This window comes from Molossus molossus, unplaced genomic scaffold (genome assembly GCF_014108415.1).
Source record: "Molossus molossus isolate mMolMol1 unplaced genomic scaffold, mMolMol1.p scaffold_m16_p_1, whole genome shotgun sequence".
NCBI lineage: Eukaryota > Metazoa > Chordata > Mammalia > Chiroptera > Molossidae > Molossus > Molossus molossus.
The window spans coordinates 3,934,238-3,957,779 of record NW_023425344.1 but is presented as its reverse complement, the minus strand read 5'-3'; the positions used below and the strand labels follow the sequence as shown (position 1 = coordinate 3,957,779).

The window sequence follows — 23,542 nt, the reverse complement described above, 5'->3', positions numbered from 1 at the left end:
CGGAAACTTTCGCTGTAGGACCCGTTCCCCCGGCGCCGGCCGGCCTGGCGGCGCGGGGGACCAGTCGGCTGCGTCGAGGCGAGGCGCACCGTGATTGGCGGAGATGGGAATTTATTGGCAGCTGTGCCAGCCGATCAGGGAGCCCAGCCAGCGCCGCGTCCTCCCAGCCGCGTCAGGAGTGGAGCGAGGCCTGTGGCTCCGCCCCCGGGCCCGCCCCTCTCCGCGCGGTGGGCCGCGCTCGCCCGCTCCAGCGGCAGCTGGCGCCGCCCGCTGGTCCCGGCTGCTCCTCTCCGGCCCCGGCGAGTCCGGCTCCTCCCGAGCAACTTTGCGGCGGGCCCGGAGGCCCGAGGGCGTCGCAGCGCCGCGTGCGGCCAACTTTTGGGCCGGTGAGTACTTCGGAACGGGGGACCGCCGGCGTGGGGCGCCGCCCATCTCGGGCCTCAGTTTCCCTGTAAGAGCGGAGGGGCGGCTGGTCCCAACGTCCCCCCTGCAAGTTCCCCAGAAATTGAAGGGCCGGGGTCACGCCCACTCCGCGACGCCACGGCGACCCCCGCCTGGGTGGGGTCTCCCTAGGGGGTGAGCACCCCTGGGGCGCCGCGCCCCGGGAATCGTGGGGCACTGCGCGCTCCGAGCACTTCACGCCCGCAAGCGTCGCCGTGAAACACCCTCGCGGGGCGAACCAGGCCCGAAAGGCCGGTGGCCCGTGGCTCGGGGGTCCTGGCGGGTGGCAAGGGCTTCCCTGCCCGCGCACCGGTCCCGACTTGCCCCGTCACGGCCCTTCCCCCGCGGCCGTGAGCTGGACTCAGGGCGCCTGGGCTCCCCCGTGAGGGCCCGAGGGGGCTCAGTCCCCGGTGGGGCCGGCCCGCCTGAGTAGTAGCCTGTGGGTGAGGCTGAAGCGTTCGATGCCCACGTGGAATCTGACAGTTACTGTCCCCGGACTCCCCCTGGGGAAGGAGGCGAGGTGGGCGATGGCAGCCCCTGGGCCCTGGGAACTTTCATTTCTGTTCTGAAAGATGGAAGCTTTCTGGGGAATCTGACCCGGCCCTTTGGGGCTTGATGCTAAGGAATGTTAAAGCACTAACATTTGTACCGTGTTGAACCCTCCGGGTCGCCTTAGCGGTAGGGATTATATCTCAGTTTCACAGGAGGAAGCTGATGCTCCCTGGGGTTTGGTGACCTGCCCAGGCAAGCGCAGCCCCGCCTCTGCTCACCTTGGACAGTGACCCCTGGAGTGCAGCCCTGTGGAAAGGGCTGTCCCTTCTGCTGGGATCCATCACTCACAGAGTGCCCTGGGTACCCACTGTGCTGGCTGCCTGACCTCGCCGCAGCCCCAGCGAGGGAGCCCCTCTGGAAGCTCAGCCGCCACCCTGGCCAGGGACCCCCCCTTGTGATTCTCCTGGGAGCCCCTACGAATCTGATCAGGGATTTTGGTAGAGAAAGACTCCTTTGTCCTCCACCTCCCCCAGCAGGTGGACCTTTGACTGGACAGGAACAGGTTGCTGGGAGACCACCTCTCACCTTCCTTCCCAGCCTGGAAGAGTATGTGAAGGGGCTTCCCACTGAGGCCTCCTCTGCCCTCCCAGGCCAGGGCTGGACAGGTCTTTGGGACTGGTCACAGAGGGGAACCTAGCTTGGTCCTGGCCCCGGAAATGCCTTTGCTGCCGGACAGAGACCAAGCCCTGGTCCATGATGGTGGTGGCAAGAAGATCATAATACAGAGGGTGCTGTGTGCTTTGCATGTCCCCACCTCAGAAAGTGACGCCACTGCTGTGGTCCTTGGCCACAAACCCAGACACCCTCTGCTTCCCCACCCCTCACATTCAGTTGGTGATGCCCCTGCCTCTCCTGGCTCCAGAGCTGTGCTCAGAGGCCTGTGCTGGGCTAGCCTCCTGAGCTTTCCCTGGATGGCCGCCTGGCCCTTTCCTGGTACCCCCATCGTGTCCCCACACAGCCCTGATGGCTGTTAACTGCCACTTCCCTGCTCAGCACTAGCCTGCACTCCCTTCTGGCCCGAAAGCCTGTTACTCGTTCAGGCCCTCAGGACCTTCCCCTGCCGCCCGATGAGCCTCTCTGATTCCCGTGTCCCCTCCTCGGAAGTCACTTCTCAGCCACCTGCACCTTCCCGGCCACATTGCTGCTCACTTTTCTTCGCTGCCCTTTTCCTGGGCAGTCCCTGCTGGCGCGCCCGACACACTCCTTCTTCCCACCTGTCCTGGCTCATGCCTGCTGGTGCTGAGGGCTTCATCCAGGCCTTTCTCCCAGAGCCCCTCCCCTGCCCTCCCGCAGCTCAGCGAGGCCCCCTTCTGTGCTTGCAACCCCACACTGGGATTCTGTGGCTGTCTCTGTAGGTGTCCCTCCTGTCCAGGCAGTTCGCGGAGGCCAGCCCACAGGAGTCTCTCTGGGCAGGGAGGCCCGAGAAGCGCCTGGCACAGGATCGGACCAGGCGCAGACCAGCTGCCAGGTGTACACGGTGGGGGCTCAGCGCTGGAGAGACACTGGCTGCCTATGGTCCTGCCCTGGACATTCCCTCTTGACTCCCCCTTTGTTCCTGTGAACTTGGCACTTGGGTTTGATCCTTAATACCCTGGGGCAAAAATAGTCATCTGGGAGCCTCCAAGGGCCTTGTGCCCTTGTCTTGAGGAGCTGCCCCATGCCAGGGGGCTGGGCCGGGACAAACATCCCAGGTCTTGGGAACCCCCAGGCCCACTCCCTTAAGGGCTCAGTCACAGGTGGGTTTTAAAGGAACATTTTTTTTTTTGTAATTCCAAAAACCTTGCACATGCATTATGTAAAATTAGGGAAATACATTTAGAAAAAGAATAAAATAAAAGCACCCATTAATTCCTCCACCCAGAGAGGCAGTATTTACCTTTTTGGAGGCATTTTCTTTCAACTTTTTCAGCAGATAAACTTTGTTTTCATCCTAAAGAGACTCGGGCTGTCTCCTGCTGCTTTAAATCCTGCTTAACCGTGTTATGCACACATTTTCTGATCCGTGACTGTCCCCAGGCAAGGCCGTGGTTGACAGCTGCACAGTGCGGTGCCACATGGCGGGGCTGCGGCGTTCATGACCGCCTTCTCTGGACGGGGCTGCAAAGGACAGATGTGAGACACCAGGAGGGGCTCTGCAAGGGCAAGGTGTGGGGTCAGCAGTTGCTTGCGGCTGCGCAGAACACCAGGTTTTGGGAGAGAGTGGACCAGGGAAGAGAAGGTGCAGTGGGGGTCGGGTCGCAGAGGCCAGGGGGGCCCAGGTCTTGAGAGGCCCCTTTTTCGAAACTCGCTGAGGTTTTGTGGATTGGAATTCCAGCTCCCACACTCTGTGGCCTTGAGCAGGAATCTCTCCTGGGCTCGAATTTCCTCATCTGTGAAATGGGATGGGGGTTGAAGGACAAGCCGTTTCTCCTTCTATAACACCAGGATATTATTACCTACCTGCTAGGCCACGTGATGAAGAACCCCAAGAAATCTGTGGGAAGTGCTGGGAACAGCACATTCCAGACACGTGTTTGCTGTCGCTGTCATTAATGACAGAAATGCCCGGCACAAGCCAGCTCTCTCAGGCGAGCTGCCCTCTGTCATTCCAAGAAGGTGGCACTCGGTTCTGGGGGCAGCAGGAGCCACTGGAGATGGCCAGGTAGCATGTGGCCCCTCATGGTTTGAGTTTGGCCTTTTTTGCCGGTGGCCTGCCCATGCCCGGTCGTGTCTGCCCACTCACCGCTGATGTCCCACCCACAGCCAGGGCATGCTCCCTTCGGTCTGCACATGCACTAAGCGACCGGTTTTGCAGATGTTGCCCCCTGGTTTGGATCCCAGAAGCCTGAGGTTTGGAAACAGCACTGAGCCCTGCTTTGATCCCCAAGCAGATTTGCATGGCTTGACCGCACTTCTGGTTCGCACCCAGAGGGATGTTCTAAGTACGTGCTGTGCTGGGGCACCCAGAGCGGAATCTTCAGGGTTCTCTGATGGACACAGATCCGATCTGTGGGACCCGCGTGGAGCGGGGGCTGGGGCGGACATGGTTGTGCAGCCCCACCGGAAATGTGTGGGCACCTCCCATCAGGCTCGCGGCTTGGAGCTGGCTGTCCGGACATGTCTGGGACCCTCGCCCCTCTGTGCACCTCGTGGTCTGGTCTCATGTGGTCCCCACAGTGTCCCAAGCACTGTGAATGTAGTCCCTGTTCCAGCCGAGGAGACTGGCCGAGGTACGTGGAGGGGGAGGCATGCTCAGGGCCGCACAGCTGCGGGGCACAGCCAAGGGCAGGGAGTCCTGGCCCGTCAGGGTTGGGAGCCAGATGTTCTTGCTGCCGGCCTCTGCCTGCTCGGTGCTTAGTGTCCCCATCTCAGGGAAGAGGTAGACAGGCCTTGAGTCTGGAGGGCACCCTTTGGGAATCTGTGGAAGTGCCTCACAGGACCCTACTCAGTGCACAGTGGTCCCAACGACAGAGGGTTGCGTCCCCCGAAGCCCAGCCTGGGCCCAGGTTCAGCTTTCAGCCCCACGGTCTGTGGCTCTGGCCATCGGAATCATGTCTGTGTGTTTATGTCCATGTGGCCCTTTTGTAGACCCACGAGCCCTTCCCTCGGCATGGACCTGCACTCTGGCCTGTTCTAGGCGTCCATTCGACAGAACCACGCGGCTTGCCCACTCTGCTTTCTGCGTGTGTTCCTCCGGGGCGTTCGAGTTCTGAGATCTTGTCCTGTGGGTCCAGACGGGAGTGGGGCAGATCTCACTAAATGCTGGCCCCACCGGCTGTGGTTCCCTCCGCCCCCCCTCCCCCTCCACTCCTGCTGGGGGCTCTGAGGGTGAGTCCTCCCGCCTCTCCCCAGCTTCTGGGGGCTGCTGGTGACTGGTGTCCCTGTGGTCGCAGCTGCATCACCGCAGCCTCTGCCTCTGTCTTCTCTGCGTGGCTTCCTGAGTCTGATTCCCTCCTCCCCTTGTGCGCACCCAGTCACTGGGTTAGGGCTCACCCAGACCCAGGACCTCATCTGAAGATCTGAATTACGTATGCAGAGCCCCCTTTTTCCAAATCAGGTGACCCCCACAGATCCTGGGTGGACCTAGCACATGGAGGCTGCCATCCGCCCGCCGCAGCCAGGCACGGTCCCGGGCTCCGTGTGGGCACCTTGTTGACTCTGCCCCAGCCCGTCATCCAGGCACGGCCCTGGGCTCCGTGTGGGCACCTTGTTGACTCTGCCCCAGCCCGTCGTCCAGGCACGGCCCCGGGCTCCGTGTGGGCACCTTGTTGACTCTGCTCCAGCCTGTCGTCCAGGCACGGCCCTGGGCTCCGTGTGGGCACCTTGTTGACTCTGCCCCAGCCCGTCGTCCAGGCACGGCCCCGGGCTCCGTGTGGGCACTTTGTTGACTCTGCTCCAGCCCGTCGTCCAGGCACGGCCCCGGGCTCCGTGTGGGCACCTTGTTGACTCTGCCCCAGCCTGTCGTCCAGGCACGGCCCCAGGCTCCGTGTGGGCACCTTGTTGACTCTGCCCCAGCCCGTCGTCCAGGCACGGCCCCGGGCTCCGTGTGGGCACCTTGTTGACTCTGCCCCAGCCTGTCGTCCAGGCACGGCCCCGGGCTCCGTGTGGGCACCTTGTTGACTCTGCTCCAGCCCGTCGTCCAGGCACGGCCCCGGGCTCCGTGTGGGCACCTTGTTGACTCTGCTCCAGCCTGTCGTCCTTACTGCTCAGATGAGGACACCCAGGCCACATGGTTCATGCCCCATGAGGTGGGGACTCGGGGCCTCAGATGCTGGGGCCTGAGCTCCTGACTGCTGGGGCCCGTTGAGCTGGAAGGGCCTTGAATGCCTTTGCTCCTGATTCCTCCCCTGTACAGTGGGGATGGTCTTACGGGGCTGTTGTTTGGCTGAATGAAACCACAGGGAATGTTGGGCAGCCCCACCTGGTTCCCCCTTGCTGTCTCCTTTTTCTGCCAAAAGCACGAGGCCTGAGCGGGCCGAGCTGGGCCAGTCCTGGTGTGTGTCTGACCCGAAGCTTCTCTCCCGGCAGGATGGACCCCAGCGCCCCTCCTCCCGGCCCCTCCGGCCCACAGCCGTCGCCACCCCCACAGCCCCAGGCTCGCTCACGCCTCACTGGCACTTCCTCAGCGAAACAGGAGAAGAGTGGGGCACCCCGAGCTCCTGGAGCCCAACTTGGACCTGGGCCAGATGTGGGAGACACAGCGGCCTCGGCAGTGCCCCAGGCCCTTCATGGCAGGAGCCGAGAACAAGCGGATGGAACAGGTAAGGGCGCGGCCTGGGCAGGGGCTGTGCCGTGGACGCGGGTGGGCACCGAGTCCCATGGCCCAGGCAGCCCTCGAGGTCCTGCAGCGGGGCTCCCCCTGCAGTGCAGGGCCCACTCCCCTGAGGCCGTCAGCCTCACCCCTGCAGCAGGCTGCACCCGCCGTCTGCAGACAGGGCGTCACCTTTGCTTATTTGTCACCCACCCCCGCGCTGGGGGCTGGTTCCGCACTGCGAAGGTGAAGGCGGAGAGAGGCTCCACCTCCCCAGCTCTGGCCCCTCACAGCACTGCTGGGGAAGCCCGCGTTGTCCCCTCCTCTGTGGCCACTTCCCCGGCCATTTGGTGAGGCGGCTCTGCTTGGTCGGGGCCCCGCGTGGCCACACCCTGAGGGCAGCTGCCGCACTGGAATGTGCCTGGACCCGGCCAGGGCTCCGCTCCTCTGACCACTGTGCTCCATCCCCAGCGGGGCTGCTAAAGGCTGCCCCCCCCCCCATCCATTCTTGGGCCTGTTCAGGTTTCAGCTCCCCTGGGCCTTCCCAGGAGGTGCCTCGGGGCAGAGGTGAGGCAGAGCGGGACCCAGGTGGGACAGCGCAGTGGTCGTGGTGCTTGCTGTCCGGCTGACATCGGCAGGGCTCTCGGTTCGGTCCATCCTCGGCCCGCCTGCTGTTCATGAGCACGGCCCTTTGTGGCCCTGCGTGGCCATGTGGGGGCAGAGGGAAGCCTGGGGCCTGTGGAGCACTCAGGTGGCCCTGGACTGGGTGGTGGTGGGGCGGGGGTTGGGAAGCCTGCTTTCTGAGAAGGGAGGGTGCTGAGCAGGCGGTAGCCTGGGGGCGGGGACCTAGCATGGCAAGAGCGAGAGGGGAAGGGGCCTTGCCTGGCGGGGAGAGCCCAGACCCCCAGGTGAGGGGTGTGGTGGGGAAGGCGGGGTCAGGAGTGGTCCTGCCGTGTGTCTGGCCTGAGCATGAGATATACCGGGGGTGAGGGGCCTCGCTGTGAGCCTCCTGGACGCCTGCAAGGGCGGAGCCCGGCCTCTGGCTCTGATGTTCGGGGAGGACACAGCTGGTGCCAGCACTTGTCCTTCTGCCGTGGACCCGCTGCTTCTCACCTGTCACCTGTGCTGTTCTCAGCACCCACCCTGCGACGCAGGGCCCGAGCTCCAGGGCCTGCCCAGCTCCCCGGTCCTGCTCGGGGCACCAGGTCTAAGCGTTCCGCTGGCGGAGAAAGTCCTGTCCCCCTCTTCCCGGGCTGCTGCCCGCCTCTCTGCACACTGAGACCATCCCACGTCCTCCCTGCCCCACGGGGGAGCCTCCGCCCACAGCGGCCGGCACCGTCCGCACCTGTCGGAACCCAGCCCGACTCTTAGGGCTCTGCTGCCCCTCACACCTTCGGGCCGAGGCCCACAGCAAGAAACACACGTGCCGCTGCCACCTGGCGTGCCCGCCCACGTGCACACACACTGTCAGTGGGGACGGAGGTGGTCACAGCTGTCCTTGTCATTGTATGTGTTGGTCTGACCATCTCCTTCTGTTCCTTCTATTTAAAAATGAATGCTGCTTGCAGGCCGTTAAAGTCCACCTTGGTGGGTAGAACGTGTTTGTAAAACACTCTGTGGTCTGGTGCCCATTTATTTCTGAGCTTGTCCCAACTGGGACTCCTGGGCGCCTGTCTGTGCACCCGAACGGGGTGTCTGTTGAGTGTCCTGGCTGAGTGGCTGGGCAGGACCAGAGACTAGCCGAGGTGTGACTCGGCTCCAGCTGGTACCCTTGAGCTGTGTGCCTTCGAGGTCGGCACCCAGCCTGTTTCTGCATCTGTCCTTGGGCACGGTGCTGCCAACCCGAGGTGTCCCCATGGGGACTGCGCTGGTGCCGGGACCTTGTGCGATGAGCGAACATTCCTCAGGCCCCAGTGGGTGCAGAATCGAGCTGAGCCCCGCCCCGGTCCTTGCAGGGACTTGCGGGTGGCATACAGACGGGCCATACCTGAGCTGCGGTACCTGATATGCTCCCTGAATGTCACTGAGCACGCTCCTGGGCCCTGGCTCCTGCCCCGAGGTCCTGTTCAGACCTCTTGGGGTGTCCCCTTGAACATTAGTACATCCATCAAGTTTCCAACCCCCTAAACTCCCTTTGGTGACCGGCCATAACGTCAGCTCAGGACTCAGTGTGTCTGTGTTTGGGGGCCTGTGTGTATCAGGTTTCTTCTGTCCTTGACAGAGGCGTATGTCACAGTTACGTGTGCGTGTGTGTGTTTGTGTGCATGCTTTCTTTTATCTCCCTCACCCCAGGCTGAGTTAGGTGAGCTGCGTTCTCCCCGAGGTGGTCGGTGTGACTTAAGGAAGCCCTGACCCCACTGCCTCCTGGGCTCGCTTACCTCGCCTCCTTCCGGCTCACCCAGCCTTGTCATGTTGTTTTCCGCAGCGAGGGCGCTGCCCAAGGTGACTGCCCCAGCTCAGAAGGCCCTGTGCAGAGGCCACCCCCTGAGGAGCACCTGCTGTGGGTCCCGCTGTCCTCCGGGCTTCATGTGACCGTCACAGTGGCCCGGGAGGGGAGCTCTGTGATTATCCCCACTTAGAGACGCGGACCGAGGCACACACTTGTCCCAGTGACCGGCTGCTGAGTGAAGGGCAGCGGAGTCTCCTGTCCCACAGCCAGAGGAGCTGCGGGCCCTCTGGCTCTGCTGTTGAGTTTGCACCGGGCTGGCAGCGGCCCTGGGCTCTTCTGATCTCCAGTCTCCTTCAAAGATCCGTGCGTTCTCCGCTTTTATCCGCAAGCCTCTGGGCGGGCCAGGGCCTGACCCTGGAATCTCAGCCCGGCCACAGACACCTCCCAGCCGCAGGGCAGAGGCCGGGCCGGGCTTGCATTCGGTCTGGCTGATGCAGAGCAGCCCTGGGAGGGCGGAGCCAGGACCGCACGCTCCAGATAAGGGGCGTCAGGAAGCAGATGTGGTTTCTGTTTGCTTCTGCCCCAGAAAGTTGGGGGCAGAACAAGCCCTGGGCAGGTTGGCGGTCTCGGGGTTCCGACCCCCCATGTCTGGGCTGTGAGGTCACTTTCCCAGCTGTTCTGCAGTGTCACCGGTCACTGATGTGGGCCCAGCAGGCCCGCCCTGCAGCCCCGAGCAGGCAGAGAGCAGTGCCTGGGGGTGGCCTCGGGCGGTTGTTGTTTGTCAGCTCACTTGTCCATCCAGCACAGGTGACGAGCAGCAGCTACGTCCCGACAGGTGACAGGAGTGTTAACTCTCCGTGCCGGGCACCACCTCAGGCACCACCCATCTCGACTCTCGTCTCCACCCTGTTCCAGACGAGAAAACCCAGGGCAAGAGGTTAAGTCATGACCCCGGGCCCCCAGCTGGTGAGGGGTGAGGGCGAGACTTGAACACAGCTGAGTCCGTGCTTGCCGCTGTGACGCGTTGCCAGTGACAGCGTGTGCTCAGCGTGGGTCCCTCTCCGGTCGGCTGGCCCCAGAGTCGTCTCTGGCCCGGCTCTGGTGATGGGCGGAGGCTCCGGCCTGCCCCCAGGGGACCTGGGTAAGAGAGACCAAGGTGCCCACGTGCTTCGTCCTGGTTGGTGCACGAGGGCAGGGCCGTGTGCTCGGGCCCTTCCACCCACTCGGGGCCACAGCAGAGGGAGTGCCAGCCTGCAGGCTGGCCCAGCCCCCCAGACCCCCCAGCCCCAGTGCCCGGCCAGTGCTTGCTCAGGCCGGATGGAGCCCTTGGGGAGCGCTCGCCCGTGGCCGGAGGCCTGCCCCGCCGCGCAGGGACAATGGGCAGGACGGGCAGTGGCAGAGGCAGATGCTGGTGTGGAAGGGAAGAAGGACTGGATCATGCAGGTGTCCTGGGCCCAGGGGCTGTGAGGCTGATGGTGCCCTGGGCGGTGTGGGGTCAGTGTGGGGTGCTGGGGTCAGCCGGCCAAGCAGGGCCTCGAGGTTCACATTCTGTGAACCCCAGCTCTGGACCAGTCACCTAATATGATGTCTTGTTCTCCACAAACTGTCTTGTTGGGGGTGTCGGTGTCTGCATTGAAGATGGCCCACTGGGCCGCACAGCTCTGTGATGCTGAGGGGTCGCGCCAGGTCAGGTGTCCCTCCACGCGAGCCCGCAGACTTTGCGGTCCGCCCCCTTGGTCTGAGTCCTCGGCAGGAAGTACGGTGCAGGGCTGAGGGGTGTGGCAGCACCCAGGAGGGAGAACCCACCGTGGTGACCCGGGCACTGAGGACCATGGCCACTCAGGGAGGGGCGGTCGTCCTGGGCCTGAAGCCGTCGCCAGTGAGTCCCGGGACCTCGGTGAGGAGCCCAGTTCGGTCCTTGCAGGGAGCTGTCCACCGAGAAGTCCGGGTGCCTGCCTGCCCTGTGGGGCCGTGAAGAATGCCCGTTTGAGCCATTTCCAGCCACCCCCAGTGCCTTCGCTAGACTGGTGTGACCTCCCCTCAGGCCCTGGAGGGTCACCTCAGGCCACTGCCCCAGCTGCCTCCTGGAGGCCTGTGTCCACAGACTCGGCACCCTGAACGGGCCAGAGGCACCGATGGTGCAGAGCCGGCCCCGAGGACCGGTGACGGACAGGGACGGCTGGGCACCAGGCGCTGTCACTGGGCTGTTCTTGTTCCCTTTAACTCTGGCCTGTTCCAGAAGCATCTAGAGATGCTCGGTAACCCTACCGAGCACCTACTGTGTGGTCAGCTGTGCTTCGGCCACGTCCGTGTCCCTGCGACAGGTGTGCCGCCTGCCGGGAGCTGTGGCGACGGGTGGGGGCAAGGTGTGGCGTTGCCATAGCCCCGGGATCGGTTCTGTGAATCAAAGACGGGGGTAAAGCATGTTTTTTGCAGAAACTTTATTGTTGTGCGACCCACTGCCTGGAGGTTGCAGTGAAGTAGGTGTAGCGACGGGACGCTTCTGCAAGTTTGGCCAACGTTTCAGAAAGTGAAGCGCAGCAGGAGCCACGGGCGTTTGGGCCCTTGCACCCTTGCACCCAGTAATTCCACCGAAGGACCTGTGCTGGGACAGTGTCTCCCCAAAGGTGTACACACAGAGTGGCCCGTGGCACCATTTCACAAAGTTCAAGAGCACTGAGTGTCCCCTCGGTGGGACTTCTGAGGCACTGAAGCAGTGAACCCCCCGGGCCACGTGGGGACTGGTTGTAACTCACTGTCACAGATACGTGTCAGAATGCACGCACCGAGCGTGGCTGCCAGAACTGTGTGGACTGCAGTCTCAGAAACACGCACCTGGGTGCGTGCTGGGGTGCTGGGCGCGGGTGCAGGTCTGGTGGTCAGGTCGGGGCTTCTGGCAGGCCCGTGCTCCACAGTGAGCTCAGGGCACTGAGCGGGCCACAGCAGGACTCGGTGTGTCCTTCCAGCGCCCACCCGAGACGAGCAGGCACTGAGCTGGCTCCCCAGGAGGCTGCCGCCCCGATCATGCGGGAGCTGCGTGGGGCGTTCTCCCCACACCCCGTGCTCCACGCCTGGAGCTGCCCTGCTGTCCTCTCCGGGCCCCTGATGAGCGGCGAGGACCGGCCTCGGGATACTCTGACTGTTTTCCTGTGTTGAAGGGCCCGTGAAGGGAGACGCAGAAACCCCCTTTGAAGAAGTCCTGGAGAAGGCCAAGGCTGGGGACCCCAAGGCACAGACAGAGGTGAGCACCGCGGTGTCCGGGGGAGGCGCGGCCGAGGCCCCAGGTCAGCCGGCCTGGGCGAGAGCTCGGGGCACGGGATGGGTGCTGCAGGTCCAGAGGCGGGGCCGTGGGAATGGGACGGTGCCCGCATGCTCGCCCCACCATGCGCCTGGACGAGAGCTCGGGGCGCGGGATGGGTGCTGCAGGTCCAGAGGCGGGGCCGTGGGAATGGGGCGGTGCCCGCATGCTCGCCCACCATGCGCCTGGACAAGGCTCGGGGCGCGGGATTGGTGCTGCAGGTCCAGAGGCGGGGCCGTGGGAATGGGGCGGTGCCCGCATGCTCGCCCCACCATGCTCCTGGACAAGGCTCGGGGCGCAGGATTGGTGCTGCAGGTCCAGAGGCGGGGCCGTGGGAATGGGGCGGTGCCCGCATGCTCGCCCCACCATGTGCCTGGACAAGGCTCGGGGCGCAGGATTGGTGCTGCAGGTCCAGAGGCGGGGCCGTGGGAATGGGGCGGTGCCCGCATGCTCGCCCCACCATGTGCCTGGACAAGGCTCGGGGCGCAGGATTGGTGCTGCAGGTCCAGAGGCGGGGCCGTGGGAATGGGGCGGTGCCCGCATGCTCGCCCCACCATGCGCCTGCCCCTTTCGTTGTGTCTCTTTGTTTGCCCACTCGTTCCTGCCACCCCTTTGGGGAGCTCGCGTTACTCTCCTGTGTCCTGCTCACACCTGGGCTTCAGCGTCACCTCCTCCGGGATGCCTTCCTTGCCTCCTGCCTGTTCTTGGTGCCTCACCCCCACTCTCGTTGCATCTGCGGAGGGGGCGCCACACCCTCGTGTCTGAGGAGCAAGTGCCCTGAGGGCCCAGCAGGCCCCGCCAAGTGTAGATGCTAGTGGGACCGTTGGTTCCTGCAGCCTTTCTCTCGGCCTGGGTGACAGGAGGCTGCTGGCCAGGGACATGGGGAGGGAGGGCCCAGGAAGCCGAGGGGACGGGATGGGGCGGGACGGGGCGGGACGGGGCGGGGCGAGGAACGCAGCCCATCGCAGGGAGGCCCCTTGCACGGCTTGACGGGTCTCGCTGGCAGGTGGGCAGACACTACCTGCAGCTGGCCGGCGACGCGGACGAGGAGCTCAACAACTGCACGGCCGTGGACTGGCTGACCCTGGCCGCCAAGCAGGGCCGGCGCGAGGCCGTCAGGCTGCTCCGCAGGTGCCTGGCAGAGAGAAAAGGTGAGTGTGGTGTGGCTGGGGCGGCGGCTCAGGAGGCGGTGCCGCCTGTAGTCACAGCGGGGACCCCGGGAAACCTATGCAGGTCGCACCGCCGAGCAGTAGTCTCGCCTCCGTCTGGCGGGCGTCCAGACAGTGCTTCTGGAGCGCAGGTCACATGGCAGGAAGCTGCAGTCACTCTTCAGCTCACGTTGGCGTCTGCAAGTGACACTCAGGTTCCCATGGGACTGGGGAGTAGCCCTGCAGCTGGCACAGGCCGGCTCCACGTGGCAGAGGGGGCAGCAGACACCTCAGTTGCACTCGACGCAGGGTGAGGGCTGTGGTCACTGATGCGTCACCCCGCCCACCGGAGACTGCTCGCCCTGGTGTCACAGAGGAGAAAGGTGGTGTGTGTCGTAAATGGTCCTTTCAGCGGCCTTTTTGTCAGCTGTGGAAGCATCTGTGCTCGTCGTGGGAAACGTGAAGATACAGAGGCTGTGCAGTTTGCCATTTCCTCTGCTGTGCCTGCTCCAGTCCCTCGCGTCTGCCCTCTGCCGGCGGCTGCCTGTGGGGACGGCCCTGGCGGCGTTCTGTTAGCCGGTTTCTCACCGGCCAGCCCCTTCCCGGAGCAGGCGGGGGTCTCGCCGGCCGGAGCCGGTCCCTGCGGCCCGCGCGGCTTGGCTCATAGGCAGAGCCAGCAGTTCCCGAGGCCCGGAGGGTCAGTGCGGGGAGCGAGCCAGGAGCACAGGACGGCCCCCAGCGCCGCCCACCGTGGTCGCTCGGGAGTGTCTGCTGCGGGCCGGCGGCCTCCGGCCGGGAGAGGGGTGCCTGCAGGGCTGAGGCACAGCGTCCTCTGCACAGACTCCCTTTCTGCCCTGGTGACCGAGGGGCCCCTCACATGTGTCCCTCCAGGCCCCTCAGGCGAGCCGGACAGGGCTCCCGGCAGCAGGACGAGGCCCTGACTCCCTCTCCTTTCAGGCATCACCTCCGAGAACGAGCAGGAGGTGAAGCAGCTGTCCTCCGAGACCGAGCTGGAGCGGGCCGTGCGCAAGGCGGCCCTGGTCATGTACTGGAAGCTCAACCCCAAGAAGAAGAAGCAGGTGGCCGTGTCTGAGCTGCTGGAGAACGTGGGCCAGGTCAACGAGCACGGTGCGCGGCCTCCCGAGGGGCGCCACGGCCTGCGGGGACTCGGGCTTCCCTGCGGGGACCTTCTTGTGGGGATAGCGTGGGTCCCAGAAGGCCTAGGGAGGGTCCTTCCAGGGACGTCCTTTTGTTCTCGGGGAGCCCTTCCTGGGGCTTGGGTGGTAACCCAGAGAGGCATGCTTGATGTGACAGTCGGGGCCACCTGTGGAGCCCCAGAGACCCCTGCGGCGGCCCAGCCCCGCCCCGCCTGCTGCCTGCACGGGGCCACGGAGCCCCTGCTGTCGCTCTCCCGCCGCTCCCCTCGGGCCCAGCAGCGCCCCCTCCAGCACGGGCTGGGAACACGCGGGAAGGCCCAGCCCTGGCCCCTGGGGGCTTGTTGTCTGTTCCAGGGAAGGTCACAGCCAGGGACAACGCCAGCAAAAGGTGACGAGGCCTGAGACCTCGGTGTGCCCAGTGCTGTGCCTGTGTCTATACAGGCCTGGGCTGTGCTGCAGGGGCACTAAGTCGCCCGGGTGGGTGGAGGCCGAGGGCTGGTGGCCAGAGAAGTGCCCTGTGCAGCAGAGGCTCCAGGCCCTGCGACCCCCAGAGCTCAGGGACCCCAGACCACACGGGCGGTTGTGGAGGACTGCAGAGCATCACGGGGCACAGTCAGCCGGCCTGACCCTCAATCCACTCTGTCCCTGCAGATGGAGGGGCACAGCCAGGCCCTGTGCCCAAGTCAGTGCAGAAGCAGAGGCGGGTGCTGGAGCGTCTGGTCAGCAGCGAATGTGAGTCCTCCGCCCATGGCAGCTCCTGTGCCATCGTGCCCGTCACCCCTGCCCGCGTCACCCCCTGCTCACGTCACCCCTGCCCGCCACCCCTGCCCGTCACCCCCTGCTTGCGTCACCCCCTGCTTGCGTCACCCCTGCCCGCCACCTCTGCCCGCGTCACCCCCTGCTCGTCACCCCTGCCCGTCACCCACACCCACGTCAGCCCTGCCCATGTCACCCGCACCCATATCACCCACATCCATGTCCTGGACATTTGGTGGGGTCCAGGCTTGGGTCCCTCTATGGTCTCGAGGTGTGATGGGTGTCAGTTTGGGGCACTGGGACCTGGACCCTGCCCGCTGGTAGTACACCCCTTAGTGGGAAGACAGAGGCGTGGGCAGAGAGCGGCCATGAGGGTCCCCGCGGGACAGGGGTACGGGCAGAGAGCGGACATGAGGGTCTCTGTGGACAGGGGTGCCAGCAGAGAGTGGCCATGAGGGTCCCTGCGGGATGGGGGCGTGGGCAGAGAGCGGCCATGAGGGTCCCCGTGGACAGGGGCGCAGGCAGAGAGCGGCCATGAGGGTCCCCGTGGACAGGGGTATGGGCAGAGAGCGGACATGAGGGTCCCCGTGGACAGGGGCGCAGGCAGAGAGCGGACATGAGGGTCCCCGTGGACAGGGGCGCAGGCAGAGAGCGGCCATGAGGGTCCCCGTGGGACAGGGGCGCGGGCAGAGAGTGGCCGTGAGGGTCCCCGTGGACAGGGACGCAGGCAGAGAGCGGCCATGAGGGTCCCCGTGGGACAGGGGCGCGGGCAGAGAGTGGCCATGAGGGTCCCCGTGGACAGGGGCGCGGGCAGAGAGCGGTTGTGAGGGTCCCTGTGGACAGGGGTGCGGGCAGAGAGCGGTCGTGAGGGTCCCCGTGGACAGGGGTGCGGGCAGAGAGCGGTCGTGAGGGTCCCCGTGGACAGGGGTGCGGGCAGAGAGCGGTCGTGAGGGTCCCCGCGGGACAGGGGTGCGGGCAGAGAGCGGTTGTGAGGGTCCCCGCGGGACAGGGGTACGGGCAGAGAGCGGTTGTGAGGGTCCCCGTGGACAGGGGTGCGGGCAGAGAGTGGTCGTGAGGGTTTCTGTAGTCAGGCTGGGGGTGTCGTACAGAGGGACCCGCTTGCTCTCCTGCTGCTGGAGAGAAGGCGTCTGCAGTCGGAGCTGGACAAGCCCCACCCAGCTGAGGGCAGAGGGCCGCGGCCGGCGAGGCGCACACTGCGCTCTGTTCCGGAGGCCCAGCAGTGCGCCCCCCAGTGTCCCGGCTGCGGCACCGGCCACTCCTGAGGGCCATCGCCCGGCTTCCTTCTCTCCAGCCACATGGGTGCCCCAGGAGGCCCCATCTCTCTAGCGACCCCTTCCGACCCCTGTATCTGGGCGCCCGGCCTGCGCCCTGCCCTGCCCGTGTGCCCGCAGTCCACACCGTTGGTCTCCGTGCCGCCGGCTGTCTGTCTGTCATGTTCCATGACTGGCTCGTCATCTCGCCCCTGCACCTGGAACACAGCCTCTACAGGAGGCCGCAGGAAACACCTGGCCAGTGACAGGCGAGGCAGGGCCAGCCCCATGTCCGGCAGGACTGTGACGGCTGGTGTCCGCTCACCCCCCGCCCCCAGCACCCTCTCCGCGGCCCTGGGCGTGCACCCAGCCGCGCCGGGCTGCCAGGCTGCGGGCCCAGGCTTGGGCACGCGCTGTGTGTGTTCCCCACAGAAGCGTTTCCTGGGCTCAGGACGGTGCGCGGTGTGGGCCTCGGTGGATGTGTGTGGAGTGGAGGGTGGGTGGTGGCTGGGCAGCTGCCCCCAGCGCTGAGGGAGAGAAGGTGGCAGAGAGGAGCCGGGGCTGGTGTCTGAGCGAGGCGCAGGGGCAGCAGACCTGGGCATGAGGAGCAGGGAGAGGGACCACCTGTCTGAGTTGAGGTGAGGAGGCCGGTGGGGGCGCACTCAGCCCTTCAGCCTCCCTCCTCACGCCAGGCCCCCAGCCACTGTCCCTGCCTTGCCGTCCACATGGGGACATGGCTGGTGCGGTGGGTGGACCCCATGCCGTTCTCTCCTGTGCTGTAGCCAAGAACTACATCGCGCTGGACGACTTTGTGGAGATCACCAAGAAGTACGCCAAGGGCATCATCCCCTCCGACCTGTTCCTGCAAGATGACGAGGACGACGAGCTGGCGGGCAAGAGCCCCGACGACCTGCCCCTGCGCCTGAAGGTGAGCGCGCGGGGTGCCATGCGCTGCCATCCGGCTGATCTAGTGAGAGTCCCCGAGGACAGGTGGCATGTCCTCGGGCCGGTTCTGAGATGCAGGGCCAGGGTGGCTGAGGAGCTTGGCCAAGGGAGGTCACGACCTTTCAGGACGGTCCACGCAGAGGCCTGGGCGTTTGTGGAGATGCCACTAGTGTCCTTACTAACACAGGGGGCGGGGGGGAGCAGGGCACTTGCCATGGCTCCTGGCAGAGAGGACGCACTCCCCAGCGCGGCGAGGATCTGAGGTGAGGGCGCCCCGGTGGCGTGGCCGGGTCCCTGGTGTTGCTGGTGGCTGCTCTCAGAAGCACCCTGGCTCGGACGGCAAATCGTCACCCACTGTGGGCAGTGAGCTCAGGGCTGACACCTGTGGGGAGGGGCTGCAGTGTTCAGACGAGAATGAACAAGGCCGTTCACCAAGCCGGCAGCACGCTCGGCTCCTTCCCAGCTTTCTCATCGAAGTGCAGAGGGAGTGAGTCACGGCAGGTGCCTCCTGGAAGCAGAAGCTGCTCCAGCTTCTAGTAGCCTCTCTCCGGGCGCAGAGAAGGGGCGTGTGTTCCGGGGGCGTCTTCTGCCCCCAGAGTGAGCCAGCGCGACCCCCACGGGATTCCCGGGCTCCGAGTGCCTTTCTTCTCCAGCCTCAGGACAGCCGAGCCCCGAGGGTGAGGGCGGTGCTAGTCCAGGCCCTGCGGAGTCTGTCCCGTCCCTGCGGAGTCTGTGTCCCGTCCCTGCGGAGGGACGAGCCCCGAGGGTGAGGGCGGTGATAGTCCAGGCTCGGTGGAGTCTGTGTCCTGTCCCTGAGGAGGGACGAGCCCCCCGAGGGTGAGGGCGGTGATAGTCTAGAGCCCTGCGCGATGTATGTCCCGTTCCTGCGGAGTCTGTGTACCGTACTGCGGAGGGACGAGCCCCGAGGGTGAGGGCGGTGATAGTCCAGGCTCGGTGGAGTCTGTGTCCTGTCCCTGAGGAGGGACGAGCCCCCCGAGGGTGAGGGCGGTGATAGTCTAGAGCCCGGTGGAGTCTGTGTCCCGTCCCTGAGGAGGGACGAGCCCCCCGAGGGTGAGGGCGGTGATAGTCCAGGCCCTGCGGAGTCTGTGTCCCGTCCCTGCGGAGGGACGAGCCCCGAGGGTGAGGGCGGTGATAGTCCAGGCCCTGCGGAGTCTGTCCCGTCCCTGCGGAGGGACGAGCCCCCCAGGGTGAGGGCGGTGATAGTCCAGGCCCAGCGGAGTCTGTGTCCCGTCCCTGCGGAGGGACGAGCCCCGAGGGTGAGGGCGGTGATAGTCCAGGCCCAGCGGAGTCTGTCCCGTCCCTGCAGAGGGACGAGCCCCCCAGGGTGAGGACGGTGATAGTCCAGGCCCAGCGGAGTCTGTCCCGTCCCTGCAGAGGGACGAGCCCCCGAGGGTGCGGAGCGGTGATAGTCCAGGCCCTGCGGAGTCTGTCCCCGTCCCTGGCGAGGGACAAGCCCCGAGGGTGGAGGGCGGTGAGAGTCCATTCCCTGCGGAGTCTGTGTCCCGTCCCTGCGGAGGGACGAGCCCCCCAGGGTGAGGACGGTGATAGTCCAGGCCCAGCGGAGTCTGTCCCGTCCCTGCGGAGGGACGAGCCCCGAGGGTGAGGGCGGTGATAGTCCAGGGCCCAGCGGGAGTCAGTGGTCCCGTCCCTGCGGAGGGACGAGCCCCGGGGAGGGGGGTGATGGGCGTGATAGTCCAGGGGCCCCGGCAGAGTCTGTGTCCCTGTTCCCTGCGGAGGGACGAGCACCCGAGGGTGAGGGTCGGATGATAGTCCAGGGGCCCTGCGGAGGTCTGTGTCCCGTCCCTGCGGAGGGACGAGCCCCCCAGGGTGAGGACGGTGATAGTCTAGAGCCCGGTGGAGTCTGTGTCCCGTCCCTGCGGAGGGACGAGCCCCGAGGGTGAGGGCGGTGATAGTCCAGGCCCTGCGGAGTCTGTGTCCCGTCCCTGCGGAGGGACTTCGTGGTCTGTCGAAGTTCTCTCCACCAAAATGCGGGAACGGCTCTGAACGTCAGGTTGGGTTCCAGATTAGCGGTAAGGTGCCAGCTCCGTGGGGACGCCATGCTGACCCCTCAGTGCCACCCCTGCTGGTTGGTCAGATGGCGGTGAGCAGCAGCAGCCCTGGGGGGCCTGTGGCCTGTCATGTCCATTCAGGTCCCTCCGCAGAGATAGTGAGCTGGTCGGGCCCGTTCTGAAGGGCTCCTCCCCGAGGAAGCCTGGAGCAGGTTCGTTTCACAGATGCTTGTTGCTCTTTGGCAAGTGTCCGAAATCCCTGCCAAGGCCAGTGCTGCGGTGCCTGGGGCGCCCTGGTGCCCATCCCCACGCGTGACCCTGCGCCTGCGGAGGTAGCTGGCCCAGAGCCGGGCATCAGCTGGTTTATTCATCTGCTTATTGTCCTCCTGGTAATGGAACGAGAGTGAGCGGCTGTCATAGGCCAGCGGAGGAGTTCAGCCCTCCACGTGTGTGTGCGCATGTGTGCACGTGCGCACATGTGTGTGAACGCATGTATGCGTGTGTGAACACATGTATGTGTGTGCGTGTGTGTGCATGTGCACGCACTGTCTCCTTCAGGAGCCAGCCACCCTCCCTTCTGCGGAGAACTCACCACCTGGTTGCTTTCAGGTGTCCTGGGCACCTTGAGTTGACAGCCAAAGCTCTTGGGCAGGTGACAGCCAAATCCCAGTATTGCCACTCAGTTATGCTCGCCCAGGGCCCTCCTCCTCCGCCCTCCAGTGGGGTGGGCAGAGGGTCTGTCCCGAGGGCGCGGGTAGGGGTAGTGCCGATCGGCTCCATCACCGAGACGCTCAGGTGGACCGTGGGCACGCCCCAGGCTGCCCTGTCCCTCCAGACACACCCAGACCCCTGCCTCCACGCCACAGCTGAGGACAGGCCCAGTCACGGCCGTCTCGCTTCACCCCTCCAGCCTCCCCCCGGGGCTCTGGCAGGGCTGCCAGCTCCGGGAATTCCACACGGAAAGGCAGGCGGGTGTGGGCGCACCCTGGATGGGGAGTGCCTCCCACCGCCTTCCCGAGGCTGCGCCCAGCTCCCTCCCCGAGCCCGTCACCGCCCTCTGCTGTGGTCAGGCCGCCTCTGCCCGCACTGGGTGCAGGCGGGGGACTGGCCCCCGCAGGGCAGGGGCTGCACTGAGTGCGGCCACGTGGGGTCGCGTCTGCTCCAAGCTGCATGGGGAGTGGGTGTGTGTGGAGGGATGGCAGGTGGCTGGTTCTTAGGGTCTCCTGACACCAGCGAACACCCCTCATCCGGCCTGTTACAGTGAATCATCTCCTTTTAGTAAAGGTGGCCACACCCTGCTCTTCATGTCCACCCGGAACCTCTTTCCTGGAGTCACTGCCCCACAGCCACTCCTGGGGCTGCTCAGAGCCCAGCACGGGCTTGTGCCGCACGGTTCCTGCCCCAGGGCCGGGGAGGCGTGGAGGCTGGGCTCGGGCCGAGGAGGGTCAGGATTGGGTGGGAGTGACCGCAGAGCATGGGGAGGGCGTCCCCCCAGAGAGTTACGGGTGGAAAGACCCGCTTGGACGACGGGCCCAGCAGCGGGGGGTAGCAGGCGAGGGTTCAGGTTGCCCAGCGCTGGGACGGTGCCCCGGGGCACTGAGCTGACGGAGTGGGCCTCCTGTCCGGGCCTCAGCCCTGGTTTCTTACCTTCCCCCACAGGTCTTCAAGTACCCCCTGCACGCCATCATGGAGATCAAGGAGTACCTGATCGAAATGGCCTCCCGGGCCGGCATGCACTGGCTGTCCACCATCGTGCCCACCCACCACATCAACGCCCTCATCTTCTTCTTCATCATCAGCAACCTGACCGTCGACTTCTTCGCCTTCTGCATCCCCCTGGTCGTCTTCTACCTGTCCTTCATCTCCATGGTGATCTGCACGCTCAAGGTGTTCCAGGACAGCAAGGCCTGGGAGAGCTTCCGCAGCCTCACCAGCCTGCTGCTGCGCTTCGAGCCCAACCTGGACGTGGAACAGGCCGAGGTCAACTTCGGCTGGAACCACCTGGAGCCCTACGTGCACTTCCTGCTGTCCGTCGTCTTTGTCATCTTCTCCTTCCCCATCGCCAGCAAGGACTGCATCCCCTGCTCGGAGCTGGCCGTGGTGGCCGCCTTCTTCACCGCCACCAGCTACATGAGCCTGAGCACCTCTGCCGAGCCCTACACCCGGAGGGCCCTGGTGACCGAGGTGGCCGCTGGCCTGCTCTCCCTCCTGCCCGCCCTGCCCTTCGACTGGCGCTACCTGAAGTTCCTGGGCCAGACCTTCTTCACCGTGCCCGTCGGCCACTTCGTCGTCCTGAACGTGAGCGTCCCCTGCCTGCTCTACCTCTACCTGCTCTTCCTCTTCTTCCGCATGGCCCAGCTGCGGAATTTCAAGGGCACCTACTGCTACCTGGTGCCCTACCTGGTCTGCTTCATGTGGTGCGAGCTCTCCGTGGTCATCCTGCTCGAGTCCACCGGCCTGGGGCTGGTCCGCGCGTCCATCGGCTACTTCCTCTTCCTCTTCGCACTCCCGATCCTGGTGGCCGGCCTGGCGCTCATGGGCGCGGTGCAGCTCGCCCTCTGGTTCGTGTCGCTGGAGCTCACCAAGATCACGGTCACGCTGGCGGTCTGCAGCGTCCCCCTGCTGTTCCGCTGGTGGACCAAGGCCAAGTTCTCGGTGCTGGAGATGGTCAGGTCCCTGACGCGGAGCTCCATCGTCAAGCTCATCCTGGTGTGGATCTCGGCCATCGTGCTGTTCTGCTGGTTCTACGTGTACCGCTCGGAGGGCATGAAGGTGTACAACTCCACCCTGAGCTGGCAGCAGTACAGCCACCTGTGCGGGCCGCGGGCCTGGAAGGAGACCAACATGGCGCGCACCCAGATCCTCTGCAGCCACCTGGAGGGCCACCGGGTCACGTGGACGGGCCGCTTCAAGTACGTGCGGGTGACGGACATCGACAACAGCGCCGAGTCGGCCATCAACATGCTCCCGTTCTTCGTCGGCGACTGGCTGCGCTGCCTGTACGGGGAGCCCTACCCCGCCTGCCACCCCGGCAGCGCGCCCACCGCCGAGGAGGAGCTGTGCCGCCTCAAGCGGCTGGCCAAGCACCCCTGCCACATCAAGAAGTTCGACCGCTACAAGTTCGAGATCACGGTGGGCATGCCCTTCAGCGCCAACGGCAGCCGCGGCCCGGAGGAGGACGACGTCACCAAGGACATCGTGCTGCGGGCCAGCGGCGAGTTCAAGGCCGTGCTGCTCAGCCTGCGCCAGGGCAGCCTCATCGAGTTCAGCACGGTCCTGGAGGGCCGCCTGGGCAGCAAGTGGCCCGTCTTCGAGCTCAAGGCCATCAGCTGCCTCAACTGCCTGGCCCAGCTGTCGCCCGCGCGGCGGCACGTGAAGATAGAGCAGGACTGGCGCAGCACCGTCCACGGCGCCGTGAAGTTCGCCTTCGACTTCTTCTTCTTCCCCTTCCTGTCGGCCGTGTGAGGACGGCCCCGGGGGCGGGTCAGGCACGGCGCTGCCGGACCTTCCTCCCGGGGGCGGCCCAGCCAGACGGCAACACTATGCCGAGTGTGCGCGCTCGTGTGTGCTCGTGAGGGACCTCGGTTGTGCTGTCCGGTCGCCTCCGCCGACGCTGCCCGCTTCCAGTCGCTCGGAGTGCCCAGGCGGAAATCGCATGCAGCCTGGGCCCCGCCCGGCCCTGCAGAGTGACCTCGTGTCCAGCTCGTGTCCGGGCTGCTGCCCTGAGGAGCACCGTGCACTGACCTTCTCCCTCCCCAGCCCGCAGGCGCCCACCCCGTCCTCACTTCCGTTTCGGGTTTGTTCTGAATGTGCTGCTGTGTGAACACAACGTAACACTTGTACTTACCTGGCGGCTGCTAAGCTCTGCGCGCTGCCGGAGCCATGCCCGGGGCACGCGCCACGCTCCTTCCAGGCGGGCGCCGGCCAGGCCGCAGCTCCGCACAGCATGTCCTGAGCTCGGTCCACAGCTGCCGCACGCTTCTGTGGTGGGCTGAGTGCTGGGGGTCTCGCCTGAGTCCCCCGCACAGCCCTCAGAAAGCTTGGCCCTGTTCCGGAACGGAGCGCAGAAAGGCAAGGTCCTGAAGCAGCCGAAATAAAAGCCTGTGATGAAATGTCCTTTTCTTCTTGTCTTGTTTAAAAGAAGTCCTTCCTCGTGCGGGCTCGAGAGTCAGCAGGTGTCTCCACGTGCGCAGGCTCATTCAGCACCGCAGGCTCGTTCCGAGCGTGGGGCGGGCTCTCTCAGGAGGTGGCACCACCTCCAGGCCAGGGCCCTGCGTGGCCGGCTGCGGCCACCCCACTGTCCATGCAGGTCCACTACATCCGAA

The 23,542-nt window shown here is 65.4% G+C and overlaps 1 protein-coding gene across 1 annotated transcript; it reads left to right on the top strand.

Moving 5' to 3' along the window:
* The first annotated feature begins 274 nt into the window (after positions 1-274).
* WFS1 (wolframin ER transmembrane glycoprotein) lies at positions 275-23,315 on the top strand. Its single transcript, XM_036246230.1, has 8 exons — positions 275-386; positions 6,001-6,233; positions 11,771-11,853; positions 12,917-13,061; positions 14,016-14,186; positions 14,867-14,947; positions 17,025-17,170; positions 20,877-23,315. The coding sequence occupies exons 2-8, from the start codon at positions 6,002-6,004 to the stop codon at positions 22,680-22,682; spliced, it is 2,664 nt and encodes an 887-aa protein (XP_036102123.1). The 5' UTR covers positions 275-386; position 6,001; the 3' UTR covers positions 22,683-23,315.
* The last annotated feature ends 227 nt before the right edge of the window (positions 23,316-23,542 follow it).

Coding starts and splice junctions, on each gene's coding strand:
- WFS1 (XM_036246230.1), top strand. CDS start 6,002: ATGGACCCCAGCGCCCCTCCTCCCGGCCCCTCCGGCCCACAGCCGTCG. Junction 6,234..11,770: donor AGAACAAGCGGATGGAACAG/GTAAGGGCGCGG, acceptor CCTGTGTTGAAG/GGCCCGTGAAGGGAGACGCA. Junction 14,948..17,024: donor GCGTCTGGTCAGCAGCGAAT/GTGAGTCCTCCG, acceptor CCTGTGCTGTAG/CCAAGAACTACATCGCGCTG.